This window comes from Amblyomma mixtum, chromosome 6 (genome assembly GCF_055824585.1).
Source record: "Amblyomma mixtum isolate Tamu chromosome 6, ASM5582458v1, whole genome shotgun sequence".
Lineage (NCBI taxonomy): Eukaryota > Metazoa > Arthropoda > Arachnida > Ixodida > Ixodidae > Amblyomma > Amblyomma mixtum.
The window spans coordinates 42,203,199-42,226,947 of NC_143017.1; the positions used below are offsets into that span (position 1 = coordinate 42,203,199).

The 23,749-nt window shown below is 46.5% G+C and overlaps 1 protein-coding gene across 1 annotated transcript in view; it reads right to left on the reverse strand.

Annotated features, from left to right (window-relative positions):
- Positions 1 to 1,888: 1,888 nt before the first annotated feature.
- LOC149338833 (uncharacterized) overlaps positions 1,889 to 23,749 on the reverse strand; it is a 177,825-nt gene continuing 155,964 nt past the window's right edge. Inside the window, exons 17-18 of the mRNA XM_089550814.1 lie at positions 5,869 to 6,008; positions 1,889 to 2,078 (exon numbers count right to left, since the gene is read on the reverse strand). Of these exons, the coding sequence (XP_089406940.1) occupies positions 1,889 to 2,078; positions 5,869 to 6,008 (330 nt within the window). The remainder of the gene's footprint in view (positions 2,079 to 5,868; positions 6,009 to 23,749) is intronic.

A 23,749-nucleotide genomic window follows, 5' to 3' on the forward strand; every position in this document is an offset into this window, starting at 1 on the left:
CGGCACCATACATGAAAGTTGAGGCTCTGCTCGATAGCCTAGGTGTTAGGAGCAAGTACGCAGGGGTTTCATGCTCGAAGATTACAAGCCATGTTCGTGACCACACACTGAAACTGGCCGGCTACTTCTTGTCTTTTGAAGTCAGTGCCCCACTCATTGTAATACCCATATCAGTGCACATGATTTCGTGCGAGATATGTAATGGCTGAATCCATGCTCAGTAGACCCGCTTATTCTCCGACCCTTTTACATCGGGAATAGTAAGCATGAAGCGTCATGAAGCTCGGCAGAACGGCGTTGGTGGACTTCTGGACACCCTACAGGTAAGCGAGTGATAGAATGAGAGTACTGAGAAAATAGCTCCTAATGCTGGAAGTAAGTTGCGATTACCTGTTTTTTTTTTCGTTACAACTACAATCTTCGCGTGAATATTTTGCATAAGGGTTGTGTAAGAGGTGTGGAATATACTGGCTACCGTTTCTTGCGCTCAAAGCACAAGAAAGCCCAGACAATTGTGAAAGAAGGCATTAGACCACTCGCTCTTGTCCTGTGCGTTCTCCCTGTGTTCTGCGTGTTTTTCTGTCCGCCGTTTTCAACGGCGCACAGAAAAACTGTTTTTAACAGGTAAAATAATGTACAAAGAGTGTTAGCACGTGTAATGATTAGGCGGTCGTACTTTCGTTAGAATACTGAGGGAATATAAACGGCGGTGTGACTTACATCTGGATTTTGTAGTTGTGAACTGGTTGGAGCAGGCGAAGTACTGTAAAGTACTGAAAGTAGAAGTGTAAAAAAATAAAAGAAAGCAGTTTGCCCATAAATGACGCGATCCATTCTTGATGACTTAATGACAAAAGAGCACTGGTACAAGAAATGGAAACAGAATAAAACTAGTAACTACTACTTGACCCAATTTAAGCGTCTTAGGAATAGCACAGTATACATAATGAGGAAAAGGAAAAAGGAATATTAATCTTTTCTCATTCAGCAAGCAAACGGCAATACAGCAAAAATGTGGAATGTTGTAAATGATGCTGTCTGCCTTCGCTCCAAGCAGCACGTGCAACCTGATGTGATTGATCAGAATGTAGTGGACACTTTTAACGACTTTTTTGTCAATATAGGGGCTTCCTTAGCGCAGCCGCTCACCCCCACATCTGACCCTGGTAGTTTGGTCTGCCCAGTTATAAATAGCTTTGTAATGAGTGACCTTGAGTTAAACGAAATCATACGAGTAGTTGGAACACTTCAAGTCAGCAAAGCCCCAGGGCTGGACGCGATCCCTGTAAAATTATTTAAGGACAACAGTGACATATTAGCAGCCCACCTATTACATCTATATATGCACTCTATCGAGAGCTAAAACATATCCTGCGAGCTTAAAGGTCGCTGAACTCGTACGGATCTATAAAGAAGCAGAACGTGCCGATCCAAGTAATTATAGGCCAATTTCAGTCCTGAGTATTATCAATACAGTTTTTGAAAAAGGATTGTGTATAAAAATAAAGAAGTTTATCGCCATATACAACATTATATCCCCTAGTCAGCATGGTTTTACACCAATTAGCTCAACAGGATCCGCCGTTGTTGTGCTAATACAAGATATAAACAGAGCCCTCTACGACAACAAGATTTTTATAGTTGTATACTTAAAGGTAAAAAAAAAGGCATTTGATACAGTTAATCATGTATAGGAGGGGATTGTGACTCAGCAGAACCTAGGTCGCTCTGCAACGTTCAGCAAAGGTTCAGCCAAACGTTCGGGCTGCGAGCGAGCTCCACACCTAACGATCGTCGTCGTCTTTCACTACCACAGTTCACCACAGTGAGAGAGCGCGGCTGCTACACTACGATTACCTCCCAGCAAAAAAGGAGGCATCCTGCCAACTTAGGGCGCGCACACGGTAGGCGGGTCGTAGTACGGCTTGAGACGGTCATCGCGCATTGTTTCACGGCCGCGACGGTGCGCATCTTGAGGCGGCGAAAGCGGTTCAATAATGTAGTTGACTGGAGAGGACAGGCAGACGACACAGTACGGGCCGTGGTACTTTGAGATGAGCTTAGTGGAGAGACCGGGACTGGTTGAGGGAACCCAAAGCCACACGAGCGAGTCTGGGGTATAGGACGGAAGCGGACTGGTAGGGGCGCGAAGGTGCTTCTGGCGATTCTGATCTTGCGTTGTAAAAGAGCGGGCAAGCTCGCGGCATTCTTCAGCATAGGTTGCTGCTTGAGAAAGGGGAAGAGACTCGGAAACAGCAGGGCGATACGGAAGCACGGTATCCATGGTACAGGTAGGCTCGCGGCCGTAAAGAAGAAAGAACGGAGAGAAGCCAGTTGTACTCTGTGGGGCAGTGTTGTACGCATATGTCACAAATGGGAGAATGTGGTCCCAGTCTGAGTGGTCCGAGGCAGCGTACTTGGCGATCATGTCGGTCAATGTGCGATTTAAACGTTCAGTAATGCCGTTCGTTTGAGGGTGGTGGGCCGTTGTAGAGTGGTGAACAATGCGGTATTGGCGAAGTAGGGCTTCGACGGTGTCTGAGAGGAAGACACGGCCGCGGTCGCTCAGAAGTTCCTAAGGGGAACCATGGCGTAGAACGAGATGATGCAGGATGAAAGACGCAACGTCGGGCGCAGACGTGGATGGTACGGATAACGTTTCGACGTAGCGGGTAAGGTGATCGACTGCCACTATCACCCAGCGGTGTCCAGCCGGAGTGATGGGAAGGGGCCCGTAGAGATCGATGCCAACGCGGTCGAATGGGCGCGTGGGAGCAATAGAACGGCGAGAATAGGTTTTGTGGCGTTGGCATTTCGGGCAGGAGCAAACGTACTGTCGGGTGAAACGGTACATTCCCCGCCAGTAGAAGCGTAGTCGAAGGCGCGTGTAGGTCTTTACCACACCGGCGTGAGCACACTGGGGGTCGGCGTGGAAATAGACGCATATGTCGGAACGTAGGTGCCGAGGTATGACAAGGAGCCATTTGCGCCCGTCGGGAAGGTAGTTACGGCGGTAAAGGAGGCCCTCCCGTATTGCGAAGTGGCGGGCTTGACGACGGAGAGTGCGGGTCGCAGGTCGCTGAGATGGTGTAGACAGGAGAGCCAGGAGGGAAGCGATCCAGGTGTCCCGTTGTTGTTCAAATGGCAAGTCGGCAATGTCAAGGGAGGAGACATCAGTGGTGGCGAAAGATGCGGAGTCTAAGTCACGAGGTAGAGGGGACCGCGATAGTGCGCCGGCATTAGAATGCTTATGGCCAGGTCGATAGATTACTTCAATGTCGTATTCTTGTAAGCGCAACGCCCAGCGAGCAAGACGGCCTCAGGAGTCTTTGAGGGAAGACAGCGAGCAGAGGGCATGGTGGTCGGTAACGACAGAGAATGGGCGACCTTCTAGGTCGCCCATTCCAATAGCCCAACATTCCAATAGCCCAACATTCCAATAGCCCAAATTATTGCCAAGCACTCCTTTTCTGTCACGGAATAATTGGGCTCGGCCTTTGTCAAAGTGCGGATGGCATACGCAACAACATGGTCGGCGCAGCCGGGCTTCTGCTAAGCCAACACGGCGCCGAGGCCCACGCCGCTGGCGTCAGTGTGAATTTCAGTGTGCAGACTGGGGTCGAAATGGCGGAGGATCGAAGGGGACACAAGCAGGCGCCGAAGCGTGGTGAACGCCGTGTTACAGTCTGGTTTCGAAGACGAGAGGCTGCTGTCGCCGGCCAGCAGATCAGTCAGGGAAGAGAAGATGGAAGCGAAATTGCGCATGAAGCGGCGAAAATAAGAGCGCAGCCCCATGAAGCTACGCTGCTCTCATGGAAGTGGGTCGGGGAAACTCGGCGACTGCGTGCAGTTTTGCAGGATCGGGAAGGACGCCTTGTTTGGAGACGACATGACCCAAGATTGTAAGCCGCCGGGCTGCGAAGCAGCAATTCTTCAAATTCAGTTAAAGGCCGGCGTCGGTCAAACATTGCTGGGCAAGCTCGAGGCGGACCAGGTGGGAGGAAAAGTCTCGAGAAAAGACAACGATATCGTCCAGGTAGCAGAGACACGTGTGCCACTTCAGTCCGCTGAGAACTGTGTCCATCATGCGCTCGAATGTGGCCGGCGTATTGCACAAGCCGAACGGCATGACGTTAAATTCGTAGAGGCCGTCTGGCGTAACAAAGCAGTCTTTGGCCGATCAGCAGCAGCCATGGGCACCTGCCAGTAGCCGGAGCGGAGTTCCAATGAGGAAAATAATTCCGCGCCTTGCAGGCAGTCGAGGGCATCGTCAATACGGGGAAGTGGATACACATCCTTGCGCGTAATCTTGTTGTGGCGACGGTAATCAACGCAAAAGCGGATGGATCCGTCCTTCTTCAACACGAGAACAACGGGAGAGGCACAGGGGCTATGAGAAGGCTGGATGACGCCGCGCTGAAGCATGTCGTCCACTTCTTTGGTAATGACGGTTCGTTCAGGGGCCGACACGCGATAAGGACGCTGGCGCAAAAGGGCATTCGTTCCGGTGTCCATGCTGTGTGTGACGACGGATTGCGGCCAAGACAGCTGTGAGGGAAGTCGAAGGACGAACGGAAACGTTGAAGTAATGCGACGATCTGATCACGTTGGTGCGGCGAAAGGGTGGTATCGATAGATCTTGAAAAAACAGAAACGGTGTCTTGGTTTGGCGCAGCAGGAGGCGAACCAATGGCATCTATCTGGAGAGGGGCAAGTTCTTCCGAGACGGAGTATAGAAGAGCGTGATCGACTAATTCGACATGTCCCAGGCATTCGCCGCGGAGAAGCGGTTATGGACATGAAAAAAGGGTTCGTAACATAGATTGCGCTGTGGCCATCGCAGACTGTCAGAAGAGCGAACGGAAGGAGAAAACAGTGGCGACGGACAGCAGCATCAGTCCGAGTAAAGAGAACAGTCGAATCAGTATCGCAGGCTCAAGAGAGGGGAACCACGGCTTCAGGGAAGGCAGGGATGTCAGTATCTGCAGCGACCAGCATTTTACCGAGTCGGAGAGAGGTGTCGCACGGCCGAGTAGCGCGGAGCGGAGACAGTTCAATGCTGGCACGGGCAAAGTCGATGATCGCATGATGAAGGTTTAGAAAGTTGCAGCCCAGAATGACATCATGAGAACAGCAGGACAGCACGAAAAACTCGGCAATTTGCACAACATCCCGGATAACAAGGCGAGCTGTCCATGACGCTAGAGGTTGAATGCGGTTCGAGCTTGCAGTTCGGAGGCAAAAGTTCGAAACAGGCGTCGTCACTTTACGGAGTCTACGGGAAAGGGCTGCGCTAATAACGGATACAGCAGCGCCCGCGTCTACAAGGGTGAGAACGGCGACGCCATCAACAAATACTTCGATAACATTGGCTGGTGAAGACGGAGGACTTGGGCAGATCGATAGAATCGCAGTTCTTGCCTCCGGAACTGCGGCTGTTAGTTTTCCTCCGGACGAGAAGGTGAGCGCCGGCGCATCGGAGAGATAGATCGGCGACGGGGAGAAGGCGACCGGCATGAAGAATATGAAGAGCGTTCAAGATGGAAGGAGTCCGCAGTGGTTCCGGAGGAAACTTGTAGCGAAGGAGGCGCAGGGTCATAGTGGAATGGGCCTGCCACGTCCCGGAAACTCGGCGTGTGTTGGCGACAAAGCCGGGTGACGTGGCCCGGCAAGCCACAGGCGTAACATATGGCGTGGTTGTCTTGGGTGCGCGATGGGTTCATGACGGCACGGCGAGGCGGGAGACGACGAAGGATAGGTGCCGGCGGTGATAGCGGCGCGACACATGGATGGGAAACATAGGCGTCGTGGCGTCGGAGTCTGGCGGCAACCTCAGCGTAGGTGAGGGGGGCAGCCACAGGAGGAAACCGAGGGCCAGAGGGCAAAACTTCGGCGACCTGCTCTTGGATTGTGCGTCGCAGTGCGGGATCGAGTGGTGGAGCAGGGTCGCCAGACACAGGCAGGAGGGGCAGTTGGCGGGCCACCTCTTCCCGTATGAAGGCCTTGATCTGGGGAAGCAGTGAGGCCGAGTCAGAGACCAGACTGCAGACCGCCGGCGCAGGAAGGGGCTCCTCGAGTACGCCGGGTCGGCGAGTAGAATTCCTCTGCTTTCCGAGGGCGTTATAGCTCTGACAAAGCCGGATGATATCCAGCACTGTTTGTGGATTCCTGGCGCGCAACATTCGGAACGCGTCGTCTGAGATGCCCTTCAAGATGTTACTAATTTTCTCGGCCTCCGGCATGGATGGACTGATGCGTTTTCACAGGCCTAGAACATCTTCTATGTAACTGCTGCAGGTTTCAGTGGTGTGCTGAGCGTGAGCGCGGAGGCGTTGTTCGGCGCGCAGTTTGAACACAGCTGGGCGGCCGAATACCTCCGAGAAGCTGGTCTTAAAGGAAGACCAGGTGGGCAAGTCGGCCTCGTGGTTGCGGAACCACAAGTTGGCAACGTCGCTAAGATAGAAGAGCACGTTACCAAGCCTGGTGGCATAGTCCCACTTATTGTGGGCGCTGACACGCTCGTAAGTCGCCCACTAGTCGTCGATATCGTGGTCGTCGGCACCGCTGAACACGCTGAGATCGCGCTGCCGGAGCCCGCCAGAACAGAGGATGGTAGGCGACGGGATGGGGGCTGCCTGGCTGGTGACTTCAGGCATAACGGGCGGCAAAGGTAAGGTGCGGTTACGGAGCTGCAGGATGAGGACGAGAGGGGGAACTTACTCCGCACCTCCACCAAATGTAGGAAGGGGTTGTGACTCAGCAGAACCTAGGTCGCTTTGCAACGTTCTGCAAAGGTTCAGCCAAACGTTCGGGCTGCGAATGAGCTCCGCACATAAGGATCGTCGTCGTCTTTCACTACCACAGTTCACCACAGTGAGAGAGCGCGGCTGCTACACTATAGATGCAATTCTTGTAGGTAAACTCTTTAAGTATGGGTTTAGAGGCAAAATATCAGAATTTTTCCAAAGTTATATTTCAAACAGAATACAGCATGTGGTAATGAATAACGTTATCTCTGAGGCGCAGGTCGTGTTAACCGGAGTCCCGCAGGGATCAGTTTTGGGACCAATTGTATTCTCGTTATACGTGAATAACTTTCCAACCATATTAAAATGTTTCCAAGCATTAATGTACGCCGATGACACAGCTTTAATATTTATAGGAGACACGATAAACGAACTAAACAATAAAATAAATGAAGAATTAGAAATTATGCTTAACTGGCTCACTAACAATAATCTCTCCGTCAACATTTAGAAAACTACATACACTGTATTCAGTTCAACGGCAAAAAAAGTTAAACTACAAGGATGTTGAATTGTATTTAAATTCCGTGCGACTACAAAGAGCAAATAATTTCAAATATCTTGGTGTACATTTTGACTCTGACATGCAGTGGAAAAATCAAGTAAAACAGGTTTGCACAAAGTTAGCTTATGGATGTCATGTTTTATTGCATGCGCGAGGATGTTTCGATTTTTCAATCCTTCGCGTACTCTACTTTGCTTTTATAAAAAGCCAAGTATTGTATTGTATAGAGTCATGGGGTAACATGTATCATACATATCTCGAACCTGTAATCCGATTACAGAAGAGAGCGGTAAAAATTATTACTTCTTCAAAATTATCTGGCTCTAGCAAACCGCTCTTTAAGACAACCCGTATTCTGCATTTTTGTTCCATATTCACTTTAAAGCTAGCGCAAACAATTCAGCAAATCATACAAATTAATGACCCACTTCCGCATAACATATTTATCAGACCTAAAAGGGAAACTAGCGCGGCTAGTTCCCAACACTTCAACTTACCAGTGTGTAGCAACAGTTACGCGCAAAAACTTATAGAGTTCAGTGGAGTTTTGATTTGGAATGGTATACCTGACCAGGGTGTCGAACCGGAACCGAACCTGAACCCGAAACCGGAACCGAACCCGTATTTTTGCCCCGAACTGGAACCGAACCGAACCCATATTTTTTTCGCCATCTTGGAACCGTTGATTCAAAGGAACCGTTCCGAACCGGTTCGGGACTCGGTTCAGTCCCTCTTTTTTGCAACCCGGCATACTTTTTTTCTTTTTCAGATAAACTGAGATGCGCTAGCGCGTAGATTTACCCACCAAAAGCTAGACGGTGCGAAAATGACACCCAGTCTGTGCGACAGCAAAACTGAAGGATGGCTGGTGTCAAGGAATAAACATAACTGGCGCTTTTGTAATGCGTTGTAGGGGATTCTAAAACACTGTACGCCAGACTGATGTGAAATCCTCATGTTAATAGAGTCACCCCCTTTTAGATGTTTGTTTATGGTTTTGATGAAATTGTCGTCAGTGCAATAAATCATAAAGCCTTTCTCCTAGGCTTGACGGTTAACGCTTTGCACAGAAGAAGGCACGTCATCTTGTCGGAAAGTACGAAAGCACCATGAGGCTTTCCCCTCGTTTGCTAACTTTTTTTGCATAAAGCACCGAGGAGGAATAGCTTCGCTTTCTTTGTGTCATGTAGCATAAAAGTGTGAGACATAGGGGCATCGGTCCAACCAGATTTTGCAGCAATTACTTTCGGCCCGCGTACTGTGCAATGTCAGTGCACGTTAAAGAACCCCTGGTGGTCGAATTTCTGGAGCCGTTCGCTACGGCGCCTCTCATAGCCTGAGTCGCCTTGGGACGTTAAACTCCAGAAACCAACCAACAATTACTTTCGGAGGCATTCGTTGTCTTGGACAGCAGGTAATAAATAAAACCCTTCGTGATGTCTTGGTGGTTCAATAAAGAAAAAAAAAATGGCACAGTAGCTGTGGCTGCTCATCCAAATGTCACGGGATTGATCCCGGCCGCAAGGTGCATTTCGATTGCGGCGAAATCCTAAAAACTCTCGTGTGCTGTGCGATGTCAGCGCACTTTTAAAAACTCCGGCTAGTCTGCGTTACTCTCGAGTCCTCGATCCACTAAGCGTCCTGTGTCACTTTGACAGGTTAAACCCCAGGTATTACTACTAATATTACGAAATCAATTATGTACGAATGAGTTCAATTTCCTTTCTTTTCACAATTTTTACTACTGATCGCCCGAATGTGCGCACACCGGACAGTGCGTCAAGGGTGGGGGCTGCACACACTCAAGCGCACGCACGCACACACGCACGCACACCACGGTTATTTTTGGGAAAGGCGGATATAGTGCTAATGCAGTAAAAAAAAACTATCATACTCTAACCTCGAGTGGGACTCATACTACAGGCGGCGCAACAGGGAAGCTTCATTTACCTTTTTCTTGGACTACTCGGCCATCTCGAAAGCTTCTTTTTATTGCTGTTGCATAGAATATCAAAAACCTCCCTGACCCTCCTCAAGCCTTACCAGACTGCGTCGAATATAGTAACCTTACTAGTCTCAACATACCACCGTCACGGAGAAATTGCAAAATTCCGGAAGGCGCGTACGTCGAGAAAGGGTAACCAGTCAGGGGGTTGCACTTTGCTCAGCATATACCTCCTGCGCTAAAATTCACAGTTCTTTGAACAGTGACCTCGTTCAACGCGGCGGCTCTGCGTGTTATCCATCATTAGGCTTTTCCACACGCTAAACCGTCGTATTAACACGAAAAGTTCCAAAACAACACAGCATCACGAGACAAAAAAAAAATAATTTTATTAATCATTAGTTTCTCGTTGTTCGCACAGGCAGAAATTCACTGACCACTGCACAAAAGTCCCATTGGTGCGAAGTCATGTCCTAACACGCAAGAGTGATGTTTAAAGTCTCAGAAAGGCTTTTGCGGCTGATCGAATATACAGCCGCTGAACTCGCTTTAAAACACTGCTGTCATGAAGGGCTAGGTAAGGCAGCGACATAGTGGTAGGGAAATTAGTGTCCGATCACAAGCTTTGCCATTTGCCTTCTGGATAGGCTTTATACAGGTATTGTGAGGAAAGGGAAGAGTGGGGAAACTGAGTGTATCAGCACTAAATTATCTCACGACCATGTCCAGAAAAGAAGGATGAGCACTTAGCCTCCTATTAAGCACGTCTGCTAGTAAAGGGTTGTTTCTGGTTTTAAAAAATAAGAACCGTGAAGCAAGTTGGCGGGCAAAAATTAAAGCGCCACTTAAGTACCGCCTTAAATCTCTCACCAAAGCTGTCACAAAAAATATAGTCTCTCCGAAAAAGAAGGGCGCAGAGACACTTAAGGAGACTTACGTATGAGAAGGCGTAAGCCCGGCCGCTCACTTCGTGAACGCAGTCGGCGTGCACTGCCGCGTGATGGAATCCGATGAAACGCAACTAGCAATTCTACCTCTGCATGGCTCTACGTAGCCGCCGCCACGACGCCGCCGCACCCCTTCTGATTTGCGCACCGATCCGTCTTAAGAGTATGAGCGATAGCTAATGGGTTAATGCCCATATACGCGGAATTGGCATCCACTACTTAACGTTCACAGATTCGTGGGAGTCCTCATATAACTCCTGGCGCAGTGGTGCAGCGCGTAAGTGATAGGCCGCTGCCCTGCGATGGCAGTCGCTGACACCGATGAAATTTGTGCAATCCATGTTGCTAACGTCTAGTGGCCAATCATTAATTTAAGTGGCACCTACCGCAGTGCGCAGTTTTCTCGCAACCCAGTTGACAAGTTGTAATGACGCCACAAGGTTACAGAACCTAGGTCGCCCGCCTACCTCCTAGATTGATCTCGGGGGATTTTTCGCTCGCGGCCAACGACGACACCGACGGCGACGCCGTATTTTTGGCGACAGGAGCTCCTAAACGCTATCACATTGAAAGGTACTCGACGGATTCACCAGACTCTATCAAGGGAGCAACAAATTCTGTCGACGCACAGGCTCCGTTTGATAGTGCCCCAGACAAGTCAAAACATTATGTGTGGCGCAAGTACTTTCTTCCTTGTATACAATGGAGCACTTTCCACAGTGTTGCATCGATACCTCGGAAAAATCGAGAGCGCTCACTCCCAAAAGTGTGGTCAACCTACGGGCTCACTCAAACTCAGACTCACTTAGGCCCAGGCTCACTGGAACTCATCAGCTCAAGTTCAATTCAATTCAATTCAATTTATTTCCAGTCTTTTTACAGAAAATACAAAACACTTTTTTGACCCATAGCCAATGACTAGTTCGGGTCCAAGTGCACGAAATTCACACATTCAACACATCCAAGTTCATTTAGGCTCACAACTTACGCGAATTCACTCCGACTTACGACTCATCTGGCTCACTCATTTCGACTAAAGACTGATCTGGCCTCACTCAACTCGCGTTTCATTACGGATCATTCGCTCGTTTTAGACTCGGCACGAGGGCCCATTGCACTGAAGCGCTCAAGTGGCACGCCCCCGAGCAGACCTAGAAACACGACAAAGGAACCCCGCCTCCGGCTCACTGGTATAGTGGAACTCGTACAAAACTTCCGCTACATCCCCACGCGGCTCATTACCATAGGCACCCGCAGAAACTAGCTAAGGTGAAGGGACAAAACACCGATTTCCTCGCTTCCGTGGAATTCTCTTCAGTCGCCCACAGACGTCGCCTAGCAGCTTCGCTTTCAAGCGCCCTTGGCCGTGGCAGTAAATCATTCCTACCCTCTTCTGTTAGCATACTAGAAGGTAACGAAAGAACTAAGTGCACAGCACCGTCGCGAAAACACAGGCCGCAATCTAAGCTTGACCCCGGACTCGCTCACTACTCCGATCATGATCTTAATGTGAGCTCAGTCTCACTCACGACTCAGATTATGATCTGAATGTGAGTCTGGACTCACTCACGATTCAGATCATAATTTGCATGATTTCGTACTCACTCACCACTCAGATCTTGATGTGAATGTGAGCCTTAATGAGTCGATTCATGAGTGAATTCACCGGCCTATGGTCACAGCACGTCACAACTACGTTGTTGAAAATTTGTGTCCGTGCAGAAACGAAGTACGCCCAACCCATGTACGCATGCTTTTTTTTATCACTATTTTTATCACAACAAAAGAGGGTGACGTCATCACCATAGGTGAAAATAAATTTTACGCTCTACATGCGAGCAGGAACGATTAGCTGTGTTTTTTAAGCTGAGCCATAGAGGCTCGATATATATAAAGCGAGTTTCGAAAGCGATGTCTAACAAGTGATTTAAATAAAATATGTTCGGTAATCTCCCAGCTGCTACGGAGAGCCAGTGTTCCTACGGGGCTCTTGTTGGTTGGGGGATGGGCGGTTGAGGGGGTTTCGCATATTCTCATACCATGTTGTACGTTTAGAATTAGACTTGTTTGCATATACTATGTGGTAGATGGTCGGAGGGGGCGGGACTGGGCTACTTAAATCATACACGTTGGAGGTGTGGTGGGGGTGGGGGGGGAGGGGGGATATTTGACTGGCAAGTCGGTTATGGGGAGACTGAAAGATGCCTGTCTGTGTATATATATAGGTGCAGATCCAGGCCAGCTTCTTTTCTCAGTAGTGTGCGCTAACGTATGGGGCGCATGCGGTGGCCCTAACGGTGCCCGCGTAAGCACTCTGCGATGCAGAAATTTCCGACAGAGAGGAGCCTCAGGGGAGACCTATTACTCGAGCGACGGGGTCTCCGGGACTGCTGCAGCTGGAGGGTTTTGTAGACGCTAATCCGGCAGCTTTTCGCTTTACTAGATAGGATGGATTCTAGCGCATGCCAACCCAATTTGCAATAATTTAAAGTTCATTTGATCTTGCGGCTCCTGCCGTAAATTTCTGTCCATTTGCAGCGCAAAGTAAACTAAAGTGGATAAATTTAAATCATCTCGTAATTTACAAATTTGGCATTTTTTTAAAGTTCGTCTACCACTTAACAGAGGAAAGTAGAGAACATAGCAAGGTTAATTACAACTCATCTACTTTACGAATTTTTTTACCTGAACCCGTTTGAACCCATTTGAACCGGTTCGACCCAGTCCGAACCGGTTCAAACCAAAACAGAATGTCACTCCGGAGCCGAACCAGGAACTGAACCCGAAAGGCGTGAACCCGAACCCGAACCGAACCCGAAAAAATTCCGGTTCAAAACCCTGTACCTGACGATATTAAACTGAAAAAAACACTTTGTGCAACCTTTGAAAATGTTCCTGATGAATATATAAAATTATGGTGTATTGTTTTTCTTTTTGTGAGCATGTGTGTACTGTGTACGCTTGCTCTTGTTTACCTCTAAATTGTTGAGAATGTGAATTTTTCTTTATGAACGCATGTGTCGTCTTCGCCTGCCGCATTTAAATTGTACATTATTGTGATGGACCCGAAACTAGCCTCTGGCTATGGGTCCTAGAGCATGGTTTGAAATCAAAATAAAAAATAAAAAAGACAGGAGAACCAAGCTACTGTGCAACAGTCGCAAGAGTTAAAATCATGGGTGTGCACCTGGCGCCACATGGTATTAAACCCTGCACCTCTGGATGCGAGGCGGACGCTCAAATGACTAGGCTACCACTGCGGAAGTAGTGATAAACGAATGCTTCGTAGAAAAACTTTTTGACTAAAACTGCTAATTTTATGGTTATTTCTTCTTTGAAGTTGTACTTCAGGACAACATCCGCTAAGGGGAGCGCACACTAAAAAGAAAAAAAAACTGTGGCTGTGCCCCAAAGTATTGCAATAATGAATATATGATTCCTCAAGCTTTGTTCCCTCTCATATTGTTTACGGCTGTAGTGAAGAACACAGGTGCACGTGCACGCTTTGTTTTCTTTAGGTGCAGCTTGGCCTGACTACTGGTGACAAAATACAAGCAAGCCGTGCCTCATCTATAGAGAACCGGCGTTCTTCACAGTGGAAGGTCTGGTGGTCAAACGCTCGAACACCCTGCACACCTCTCTGTAAAGGCTACAAATAGTGATAAGCCATGATGATGATGATTGCGATTTTTTGTGTTGCAAGGGCATCTGAGGACAATGAGCACCATGGCACAAGATATGTTTCGTTTGATCAAGGTGGGGTCTAAACACCCATTTCCTAAGCATTTCACCCTAAAGAAGCCGAGCACCAGGCAGGGGAAAGCTTGCACCCATTGCATCACTGGTGGGTACCCGGCGGCACTGGGGATTGAACCCCGCACCTTCCGCATTCTAGTCGGATGCTCAAATGACTAGGCCATCGCTGCGGAAGAAGTGATAAACGCATGCGTGGTAGCTGTCATAGCGCCCCATAGGCGCCTGGATAGTAGCGATAAGGAAATAGAAATGAGAATCAGTACGGCTGTCGGTAATGCGTGATCGGTAACGTGTTAGCGATAACGTTCTCAGATTTAAAAACTCAGAAGGTTATAGTATATTCTGTAATCTTAATCGCATAAGCCTGGTGCGAGCAGCAACGCAATCATCTAAAGTTACTTTCAGACCCCAGTGGAATACTGATAGCGAGCAAGTCTATAAAAGTTCAGTGACAGCCCTCTGGCCAGTTCAGTGTGTTATTTCGGAGCTGGCGACCCCCATTAAAAAAGTCATGCTACTGACACTTTTGTGATTTGCAGTAAAACAGTATTGTATACGCTCATCAATCCTTTATGTTTCGAATGACATAAGTTTGCGACTAATGGAAGAAAAAGAAGTGACGCTGTCAAAGAAAAAATCCAAACATCATGTAATTTAGTCGCGCTATCTGCTGACACTGTTTGCTCCAAGTTATTAGGGTATATATTAAGCTGTACGCTTGGTCATTCTACGAGCATCGCGGAACATATCATCTGCTGTCAAGCAAATGTCGATGTCCAGGTGTACGTTGTCGAAAAACCTGCACATTAAACGAGGGTTATCGAATGATGTGGCAAGTTGTTAAAGCAGTAAACGAAGCCACCAGAGAAGAACTGCAGATTGGGCTAGTTGGTGTCGATTCATAGTGATGGTTCAACAGCGCAAACACACAGAGACCAAGAAGGAGAAGACAAGACACACACAGCGCTGAACTTACAACTGATTTTTTATTAGGAAGAAGCATGTCATAATATACACACACGACAACAACACACATGAAAACAGCGCACATGCGCAATGTCAACAATCTCATATTACTAAAAAAGGTAAAAACCGCTTTAAAAGCACGTGTGTATCCACAGAAGCACTAACCACTGTGTAGCATTTTCATTTCCCTTACAGATAATGTTAGAGATGGCGCACTGACGCACCCTTTATCTTTCCTGTTAATGTGAAAGGCTTCAGCAATTTCTCTAGTGCGCTGGTCAGAATGACGAAACAATTCAGTATCACAAAAAAACGGCGTGCATTTGCATGTAAAACAATGCTTTGCTAGGTTTGTTTCCTTGTTCTTTAAAGAATTAGCGTGCTCCATGAGCCGCACGTTAATACAGCGGCCAGTCTGGCCGATGTAGGTTAGGCCGCAGGACAAGGGGATCTGATAAACTACGCCACTCTTACAGGGAACATATCTGATGTGTTGTTTCGTTAGCGACTTCAATTTTCCGAACATAACATTGATCACCGTCTCCCTTTTAATGTCCTCGTTCTCATCTCAAGGTCGCGAATTTTTCTATTTGTGCTCAGTATTCTCTTTAGAGAAACTGTGCCGACCAACAAGTAAAATGACAGAATATGCGACGAAAGCACTATATTTAATGCTGACAAGTTGTTCTGTCGCAGCCTCACCTATTACATGCTTGCCAGGAATCAGCAAGCCCTTACTTTTGAACATTTGCATTAAGCTAGCCCCTCTGAATACTAATGCAGAAAAATAGCTCGAGATTACAGCAAAGAAAATTCTCAGGCGATAAATGATGAACGACCTTTTTTATTCTATGTTTATCTTCATATCTTTGATGACCGCAGTTTTGAAACATAACTGGAGCATGTTCACAGCTGTAGTCACCCAACTTACTGAAACATTCCTCAACGTGCGGTTACCCTCCATGAAATGCTGCCTGGTGTTATATTCACGTTAAGTATTAATCCAACAAAAAGAAACTCTACCGCTTCCCAGAGCTCTCGCCAACTAACAAAAGATGGGCTTCGTATACTGTGGCGTCCAACACGTACGCGAAGGCGCTTAACGATGCTAAAAAGCACTTCCACTCACATGTACTGCCTTCTATTCTAACTACCGATGTGATAAAACTCTGGCGTGTCATTAATCCTTCCACCAGTCATACCGCCACCTTTTCTAACCCTTCAGGCGACCCCATTCCTTCTGACATTTGTGCCATTATTGTTAACCGCACAATCCCTGACAACTTTACAGCCATATCTGGTGTACAAATGCCGACAACTCACCACTTCTTAGTACGGTATCGTGCTGCCTACAACTGTTGCTACTCCTGGTCTCAATAAGCTTAGTGATGAGCTCGGTGTTCACTCTGCTCCAGGATATTACTGTACTAATTCAAAGTTCTTAAAAGCACATCAGCTTATTCTACCATAATACTAACCAACCTTGTCCAGCAATCGCTTGACAAATCAATGCTACCTATTGAGTGGAAAATGGGAAAGGCAGTTTCAGTCTACAAATAGGGGAGCAATTAGTAATTACTGTCCTATATCTTTTACCAGTACTTGCTGCAAAATGCTCAAAAATGTAATAACCGCTAGCCATGTTAACTTCTTTCAATCGAACTCATTTTTTATGTCAGTGCAACATCGTTCAAAAATCTTGCTCTTCTGAAACACAGTCAATACCGTTAACATGTGCATTGCCTCGTATTCTAGACCCGTCTTCACTGCTGACTGTATATTCTTACATTTTTCAAAATCCTTCGAAAGGGTGTGTCAGAAATTAGTACCTTACAAACGAAAACCACTGAAATCATTTAGTGTAAATTATTGAAATGAATTGAATGTTTTCTAATTATTCGCGCACATTTTTTTGCTAATGGTTATAGCTCCAGTTTTACGAGGTGCTTCCGGTGTTCCGCAATGTTCAGTTCTTTGACACGTATCTCTTTCTAATTTACATCAGTGATCTCCCCTGTCTTGCGAACTCACATAATCACATATTCGTTGATGATTGCGTCATTATTAGAGAAATAACCAGCGTTAACAACATTACATTACTTCAGTAGACCACATAACAATAGGGAACTGATGCATAGAATGGTTAATGTAGCTAAATATTAAAAACGTAAAGTTATCCGCGTATGTAGAAAAAATTACGCCCCATCCGTTTGGAATCGGCGTTGTCATATAAACACCTGAGTATTAAGATTACCTTTAAATTTAACTGGTCTCTTCATACAGAGAATGTAATGAAAAAGCAAGGCAGCAATGTGGGCTTGTTGAGTGTACATTTGGGGAGAATAACGCGCTACAGACGGACAAAAAATGACAACTGAAACCACGGACACAGCGCAAGCGCGCTAAAAACGTGTTCGGGAAAAATATGTCTTTAACATTCCACTCACACAATCACAATTTGCCTATATTTGTAAAAGAATTGCCAGTCATGACCGCAGACCCAATACGCGCTGGTATGATGTGAGCTCTCTAGGAACTGATGTAAATAAGTATGGCAATAAAATATCTAAAATTATTATTTTGGATTTCAGGAGCTCCGTATTACTTCATCAAAATTCCCGAAGATATGCGCCAGATTCAACGACGCGAAAGCAAAGTTCTAACGTTTGACTCAAGCCTTTTGAATATCGCGCCAAATATGCAGCCATATTCTTCTGTTCGTACGAAATTTTAAAAAAAATATATTGGAATTTTTTACTGCGCTTTAGTAGGTAAAGTGGTGATGTGCTGCCTGATGGCCATTCAGAACCATATATACTTTTTAAATTAACGAGCAAATAACAGGATAATTAACTACCTTCCATGCGTTACATTTGAAGGGCACAATTTCTTTGTTGAAATCGATACCTAGGCATATTTTATCTATCCCCCCCAAAAAAATGATCACACAAAGCGCTGCTGCAGAGAATCCCGTGAGTGGGTTTTCTTACGGCCTCTTTTCTTAAGGCTGCATCTGTGTCGTTTTAAGCTGTTTTATCCTTTTTCTGCACTTTTTGCGTTTTTGCGCATGCGTTTAAAGCGTAACTCCGCCTATTTCAATATCCTTTTAAGAAATCAATGTTAGGTATGAATGGTACAACAAATAAAAATTTGGATGACATTCCCTTTCTAAGTAACTGACGGGGTGAACTGCAAAGCATGATCAATGAGTCGGGTAGGTTCAGCAAAACAGTGGGTCTGGAAACTAACATGAAAAAAATAAAACCGGGGTTCAACAGTCTCGCAAGGGGACAGCAGTTCACAACTGGTGCCGAGATGCTCGAATTGGTAAGAGAATACGTCAACTTAGGCCAGGTAGTGACAGCTGATATGGATCAGGAGAGGAAAATAACTGCAAGAACAAAAATGCGATGGACGAATATGGCAGGTTCTCTCAGCTAATGCATGGCAGTTTACCAGTATCCCTTGAGCGAAAAGTATACAACAGCTGTATATTACGGGCAACTATTGGGCAGACACCTAGAGGCTAACCCAAATGATTGAGCTTAATGACAACGCAGGAAGCTATGGAAAGGAACATGATATGTGTAACGTTAAGAGACCGGAAACGGGCAATGCGGGTGAGGGAGCAAGCCCGGGTTAATGACATATTAGTCAAAGTCAAGAGGAAGAAATGGCCTTGGGTATGGGATGTAATGCGAAGGCAAGATAACTACTGGTCCGTAAGCCCAGCGGAATGGGTTCCAAGAGAAGGCAAGGATAGCAAGGGACAGCAGAAAGTTAGGTGGAGGATGAGATAAAGAAGTTTGAGGGCATACAGTTGCAGCTGCTGGCAAAGGACAGGGTTAGGTGTGTAGACACAGAAGAGGCCTATGCCTTGTAGTGGGCGAATTCAGGCTGCTGCTGCTGTTGCTGCTGATGGTGATCACAAGAAAAGAAGGGAAAGCAAGCTTTCAAATTTCGTTTTAGCGTTATGTTCTCGATACTACAAGTTTCGGTATTTACTCGCCTGAAGGAAGCGTTTTTAAGGTCACCGAGGCCGCTCGGCCGATCTTGTAGTCTCTTTCATGCTTGCCGCTCACTGTGTAAAAGGGTCGGAGAACCAACGTATACTGTGTCCATGGCTTCAACCATTGCACATGATAAGAATTCAAACGTGCTCAGACGGAGTTTTGGAACGAGTGGGGCGCCGATTTCCCAGTCCCCAGTTTGTGATCTCTAACATATCTTGTGAACGATGGCCAGGATAACTTAGTTGAAGTATTGGTCACCTGTCGGATCTCGAGTACAACTTCTTTCTCCAGGTACGAAGGCGGAGCTGGAAGAGAAAATATGCGATGACTTATAGAATTTAATTTACCTAAATATGGGCTAGTATACAGTAATTTTGGTTGTTCAGTATACTGCTTCGATAAGAGCGGAACCAGGAACGTGCAATTAATATTGGGAATTTCAATTCTGATTTGCACTCGGCTTTCGGTATTAAATTCGAAAAGGAATGGACAAAAATCATACTACAAATCTACGGACTTTCGTCAAAAAGGCTTGAGTCGCTGTCGTCGCCACTAGATGCGTCACAGTCTACTGTTCCATCACACACGGACGTTGGAGCAATCGCAGGTTGATCATTATCATCGCTATGTGAACAGAACTCTATCTCCTCATAGGCTGAGGCTGAGGAAAAGAACAAGAGACAGGACGCATAACTTTCCACCGCCAGCATCAGGGCATAGATTTTTTAAAGCCAATTAAAGACTTTCAAAATAGCCGGCCTCACAAGCCTGACAGGTCTCTGTCAAAGCTACAAAAAATAAATACTGCGGTTTTGTTTTCGCTGTTTTATATCACAGGCTGAAACTGATGCAATGCACCCTCAATAAAGTGATGAGTAGAAAGTATTAGAAACAGTGAGGTATTTTTCTCATTCGAAAGGGTCTGCTTCATTATTCTTGTTTCAGCAAATGACAGTTTAATCAAAGGAGGGGTGGTGAGCACATCGAAGCATAAGAGAGTCAACATTTGTTAAGGATATAATAACCAGTTGTCTTCCACATGAGGAGAAGCATAACCAGACACACTGTACGCTTCATTTTGTACCATGCGAGGTGCCCGCTGCTCTGCATTCTGGTAGGTAATCTCCAAAAACGCCAATGCCTTGATGGCACCCCAGACTATCAAAGGCTTGTGCGGACGCTACTCTTGTGAGGAGCGGCGCTGGAGAACCCTCAGACTGGAGCGGGAAATTGACGCTACTAACAAGTATAAAGAACTGCCGGCGGCGAATAAAGTGGAAGTGGAACGCGTCGGGAGATAAACCGATGGAGAGGAGTCCTGGAGTGGCTGATAAAGCATATATTGGCTTTGTGAAGTCAATAGAAGGAACGCCGACGAAAAGGTTGTTGTTTAATATGAAAACGAAGACGTTTCGGCTTCCATACGGAAGCCTTGATTCATGAATCTTCTTCCCGACCAGACGAGTTTTCGTCGAATGTTAGATTTCATATATTGGCTTTAAGACTCAAAGCAGGGTCTTTGATTAATCTAACCAGGCAAGAACTTGTTTTCTTTCGATAAAGAACGCTGCTTGTGTGTTAAGAAGGGCTGCGCTAAAATTGTACCGGAATCATAAGCAAGATGAGAACGTGAGCAAGATGAGAATGGAAGCAGCAACACAAAACCAAGTTGTCATTGCTAGGCTTCATCCACGTGGAGCACAGTAAACTCAGGACAGAAAACTGAAACATGACCAGGCATGGCAGGTCCTTGACCATGTGTTCGTTTCGTTTCTTGTGTTGTTTTTAATTCGGAGCCTCGAAGAAAATATCATCGACCTGTTCGCCGCAACGAAACTTGCATCCATTCGACTCCTCCAATGCATTTACAATACAGGTCTCTTATATAGCTGCCGTTAATCCCTTTGGCTTATTTTTGGTGCAACGCGAGGACACCAAGACCAACAATACAATTTTTAGGTTTCGGCTCCGGTTGCATTCTCTGGCCTCTAGTGTAAAAGAGGGACTTGATGTAGTTCAAGGACTCAATAGTTTAGGCGTGGCAGCCTCGAGTCGGCGCCGCTGCCTTCGATAGAGAAAGATGCGAGACCTTTAACGCCAATTTTTTTCGAACGGTGCTATGGACCGCACCATTTTGCGCTTGAATCATACAGTACCGCTAAGCCTCCCCTGTATGCCAACGCTTGTTTAATAAGTTCACTTTGCTAAATTCTCAGCCAGGAGCATGTTGCTCTGTTTATTTTTTACTACCAGGCCCACTTGATTACTTGAGTACTTCATAAATTTTTATAGCTAGAAGATATATGAACATTTTCTTCATAACTTTCAATCTCCTCTTCTTGCTATTGTTTTCGATACATTAGCGCGCCTTTGTGCAAAACATTTGCAAAGCTTATAAGCGCTTTTTGAATGTTTTGTTTGCAAACCGCCCCTCCTTTTTGTCTAGCGCACAACTTTCGGTTGGACTCTCCGTTTCCACGCCATGATGTTTTGTGCATTTTTATTCCATGTTCTAATAAATGTTGTGGCCACCATCGAATACAGGTTTCAAACATTTATCCTAATCTTTTGTCAAAGAGAATAATATCGACTGTGCCAATAAAGGATCAGAGTTTTGGCGGAACGCAACGCTCTTTCACTACTTGGGGTGTGTTCCCTTCCACTGCATTCATATTTCAGGCCAGATAAGCAATCTTCGGAGACCTTTCCGTTTGAGCAAAGCGACAAGGAGCCAGGACTCCTCAAAGCTTCGGATAGCTTGCCCACTCTAGGAGATGGCGCGCGTTGGCTCGGCTTAGAGCCATCCTATATCCGCAGAGCCGCGAGAAGGAAGCCTCAGCAGAAGGTAGGATAACAAACGATGATCCAGCTGCTGGATTACTCCGAGGCTCTTGGCTCTTGAAAATAAAGCGGTTAAACGACGAAGGACCGAGGAAGGATGAGGCACACACTGCGACTGGAATTAATAGCTCCGCTTCAATGAAACACATGCTTCTCCCAAGAAAGCCAGCCGAGCAGGCGCAGCAGCACAACCACGTCACACAACACCAACAATAGATGGCAGATCACCAAGGCGATAGTTTAAAGGGGGAATCTATTTCCTTCTGTAGCAAAGCGCCTTGGTTATCTGCCAACTATTGTTGGTGCTGTGCGGCTCATGGTCGGTTGGTTTTCTTAGGAGAGAGAGAGAGAGAGAGAATAAACTTTATTTATAGAGTCTGTGAAGAGGAAGGCCTCCAATCTGGCGCAGGCAGGCTACTGTCTCTTGGTGCCCTTGATCTCTTGGATCTCGGAGACTTGAATAGCTCTCTCTGTGAGCAACTTTTGCAGCAACAGGTCCGAGCGGCGTAGCGTGGTCTCCCACTGCTCCTCTGTGGTTATTCCGCTTAAAGGGTTTTTACTGCAGGCCCACATGATGTGGTTGAGGTTAGCATACTCTCTGCAGGTTTTGCATTCTTCAGAGTATATATCTGGATTAATTTTCGCTAGTATTGCGGGGAATGAAAATGTGTGCGTTTGGAGCTGCCTGAGAGTGGTTGCTTGCTCTTGCGTGAGCGTGGGGTGGGGCGGGGGATCTTCCAATCTGCTCCTTTGGTAGAAAGTCGTGATTTTCCTAAAAGTAAGTAGAAGGTCCCTCGCTGAGCTGGCCCCGTGGTTTGGGAACGCGTCTGGTCCTGCCCGGATGGTTAGCTCTCGGGCTATGTTTTTGACCTTTTAGTTTCCTGAGAGGCCTCAGTTTGCGGGGGTGCATATTATTTCGATTCGAGTTCCTGGGCGGGGAAATAAGGGGGGGGGGGATCTCGATGGGGAAATAAGAGAACGTATCATAATACCACCCATCCCCCAAAACATGCATTCCTCTCACAACATCAGCAGAAAGCCCGTGCGGCAAATATGCACAATAAAATTAATGACGACCGGTCAGCGTTGTATGTCTACGCTGCTGAATACAGGCACAAGGAGGCATATGCTGTGGCTATAGCTGACCACAAAGAAGAAAGCATAGCAGCTGCGACCATACCAGCGAAAGGTCCGGAAGGAGCAGAAGAGGCAGCAATAGCATACGCCATGTGCATAAGAGTTCCGCAGGAAAAGACCATAATAAGCGACTGAAAAACGCCGATAAATAACTTCATAAAAGGCAGAGTACATTCCCCGGCCGCAAAACTAATTAGAAAATACCGCCCAGAAACTTGAATAAAAAATAATATGGACCCCCGAACACTTTTAGGAGGAGCATGTGCTCCAATAAAGCCGAGTTCTGAGTTCCAGACGCAGTATGAGCATCGTCTTTCCTCTGTCCTTCGTCGTTCAAATTTTTTATTATTGTGAAAGCATTACTTGGCTATGTCGACAATTTCGTGTCCGTAAAGCATGCCGGCAGCGATGTCTCCGTCCGTGTGAGATTTAAGCGATAAAGAATGATTGTGTTTGATCGAGGGTAATGTGAAGATGATGCTCGTGAAAGTTCGATCGATGTGGAGCAATTAGTTAGTTAATTAGGGACAAAAATGTCCCTTAGACGTTAAATTATCATCGGACGTCGATGTAGTTCAATCGCGCGAAAATAGTACTAGACGTCAAAATTGCGGGAAAAAGCTTAACCACGTGACAGAGAATAATAAAATGTTGTTGGATAGCAAATTTTACTCATCCGGAGTAATTAATTAGTTAGAGGCCAAAAGCTCACTTAGAATTACAAATAGCTCCCGGCGTACACACAGAGCGAAAACGCGAATATAGCGGCGGACGTCAAAAATTGGAAGAAGTAGAACGACAGGCAAACAGTCAAAAGAGAGAAAAAAAGGCAA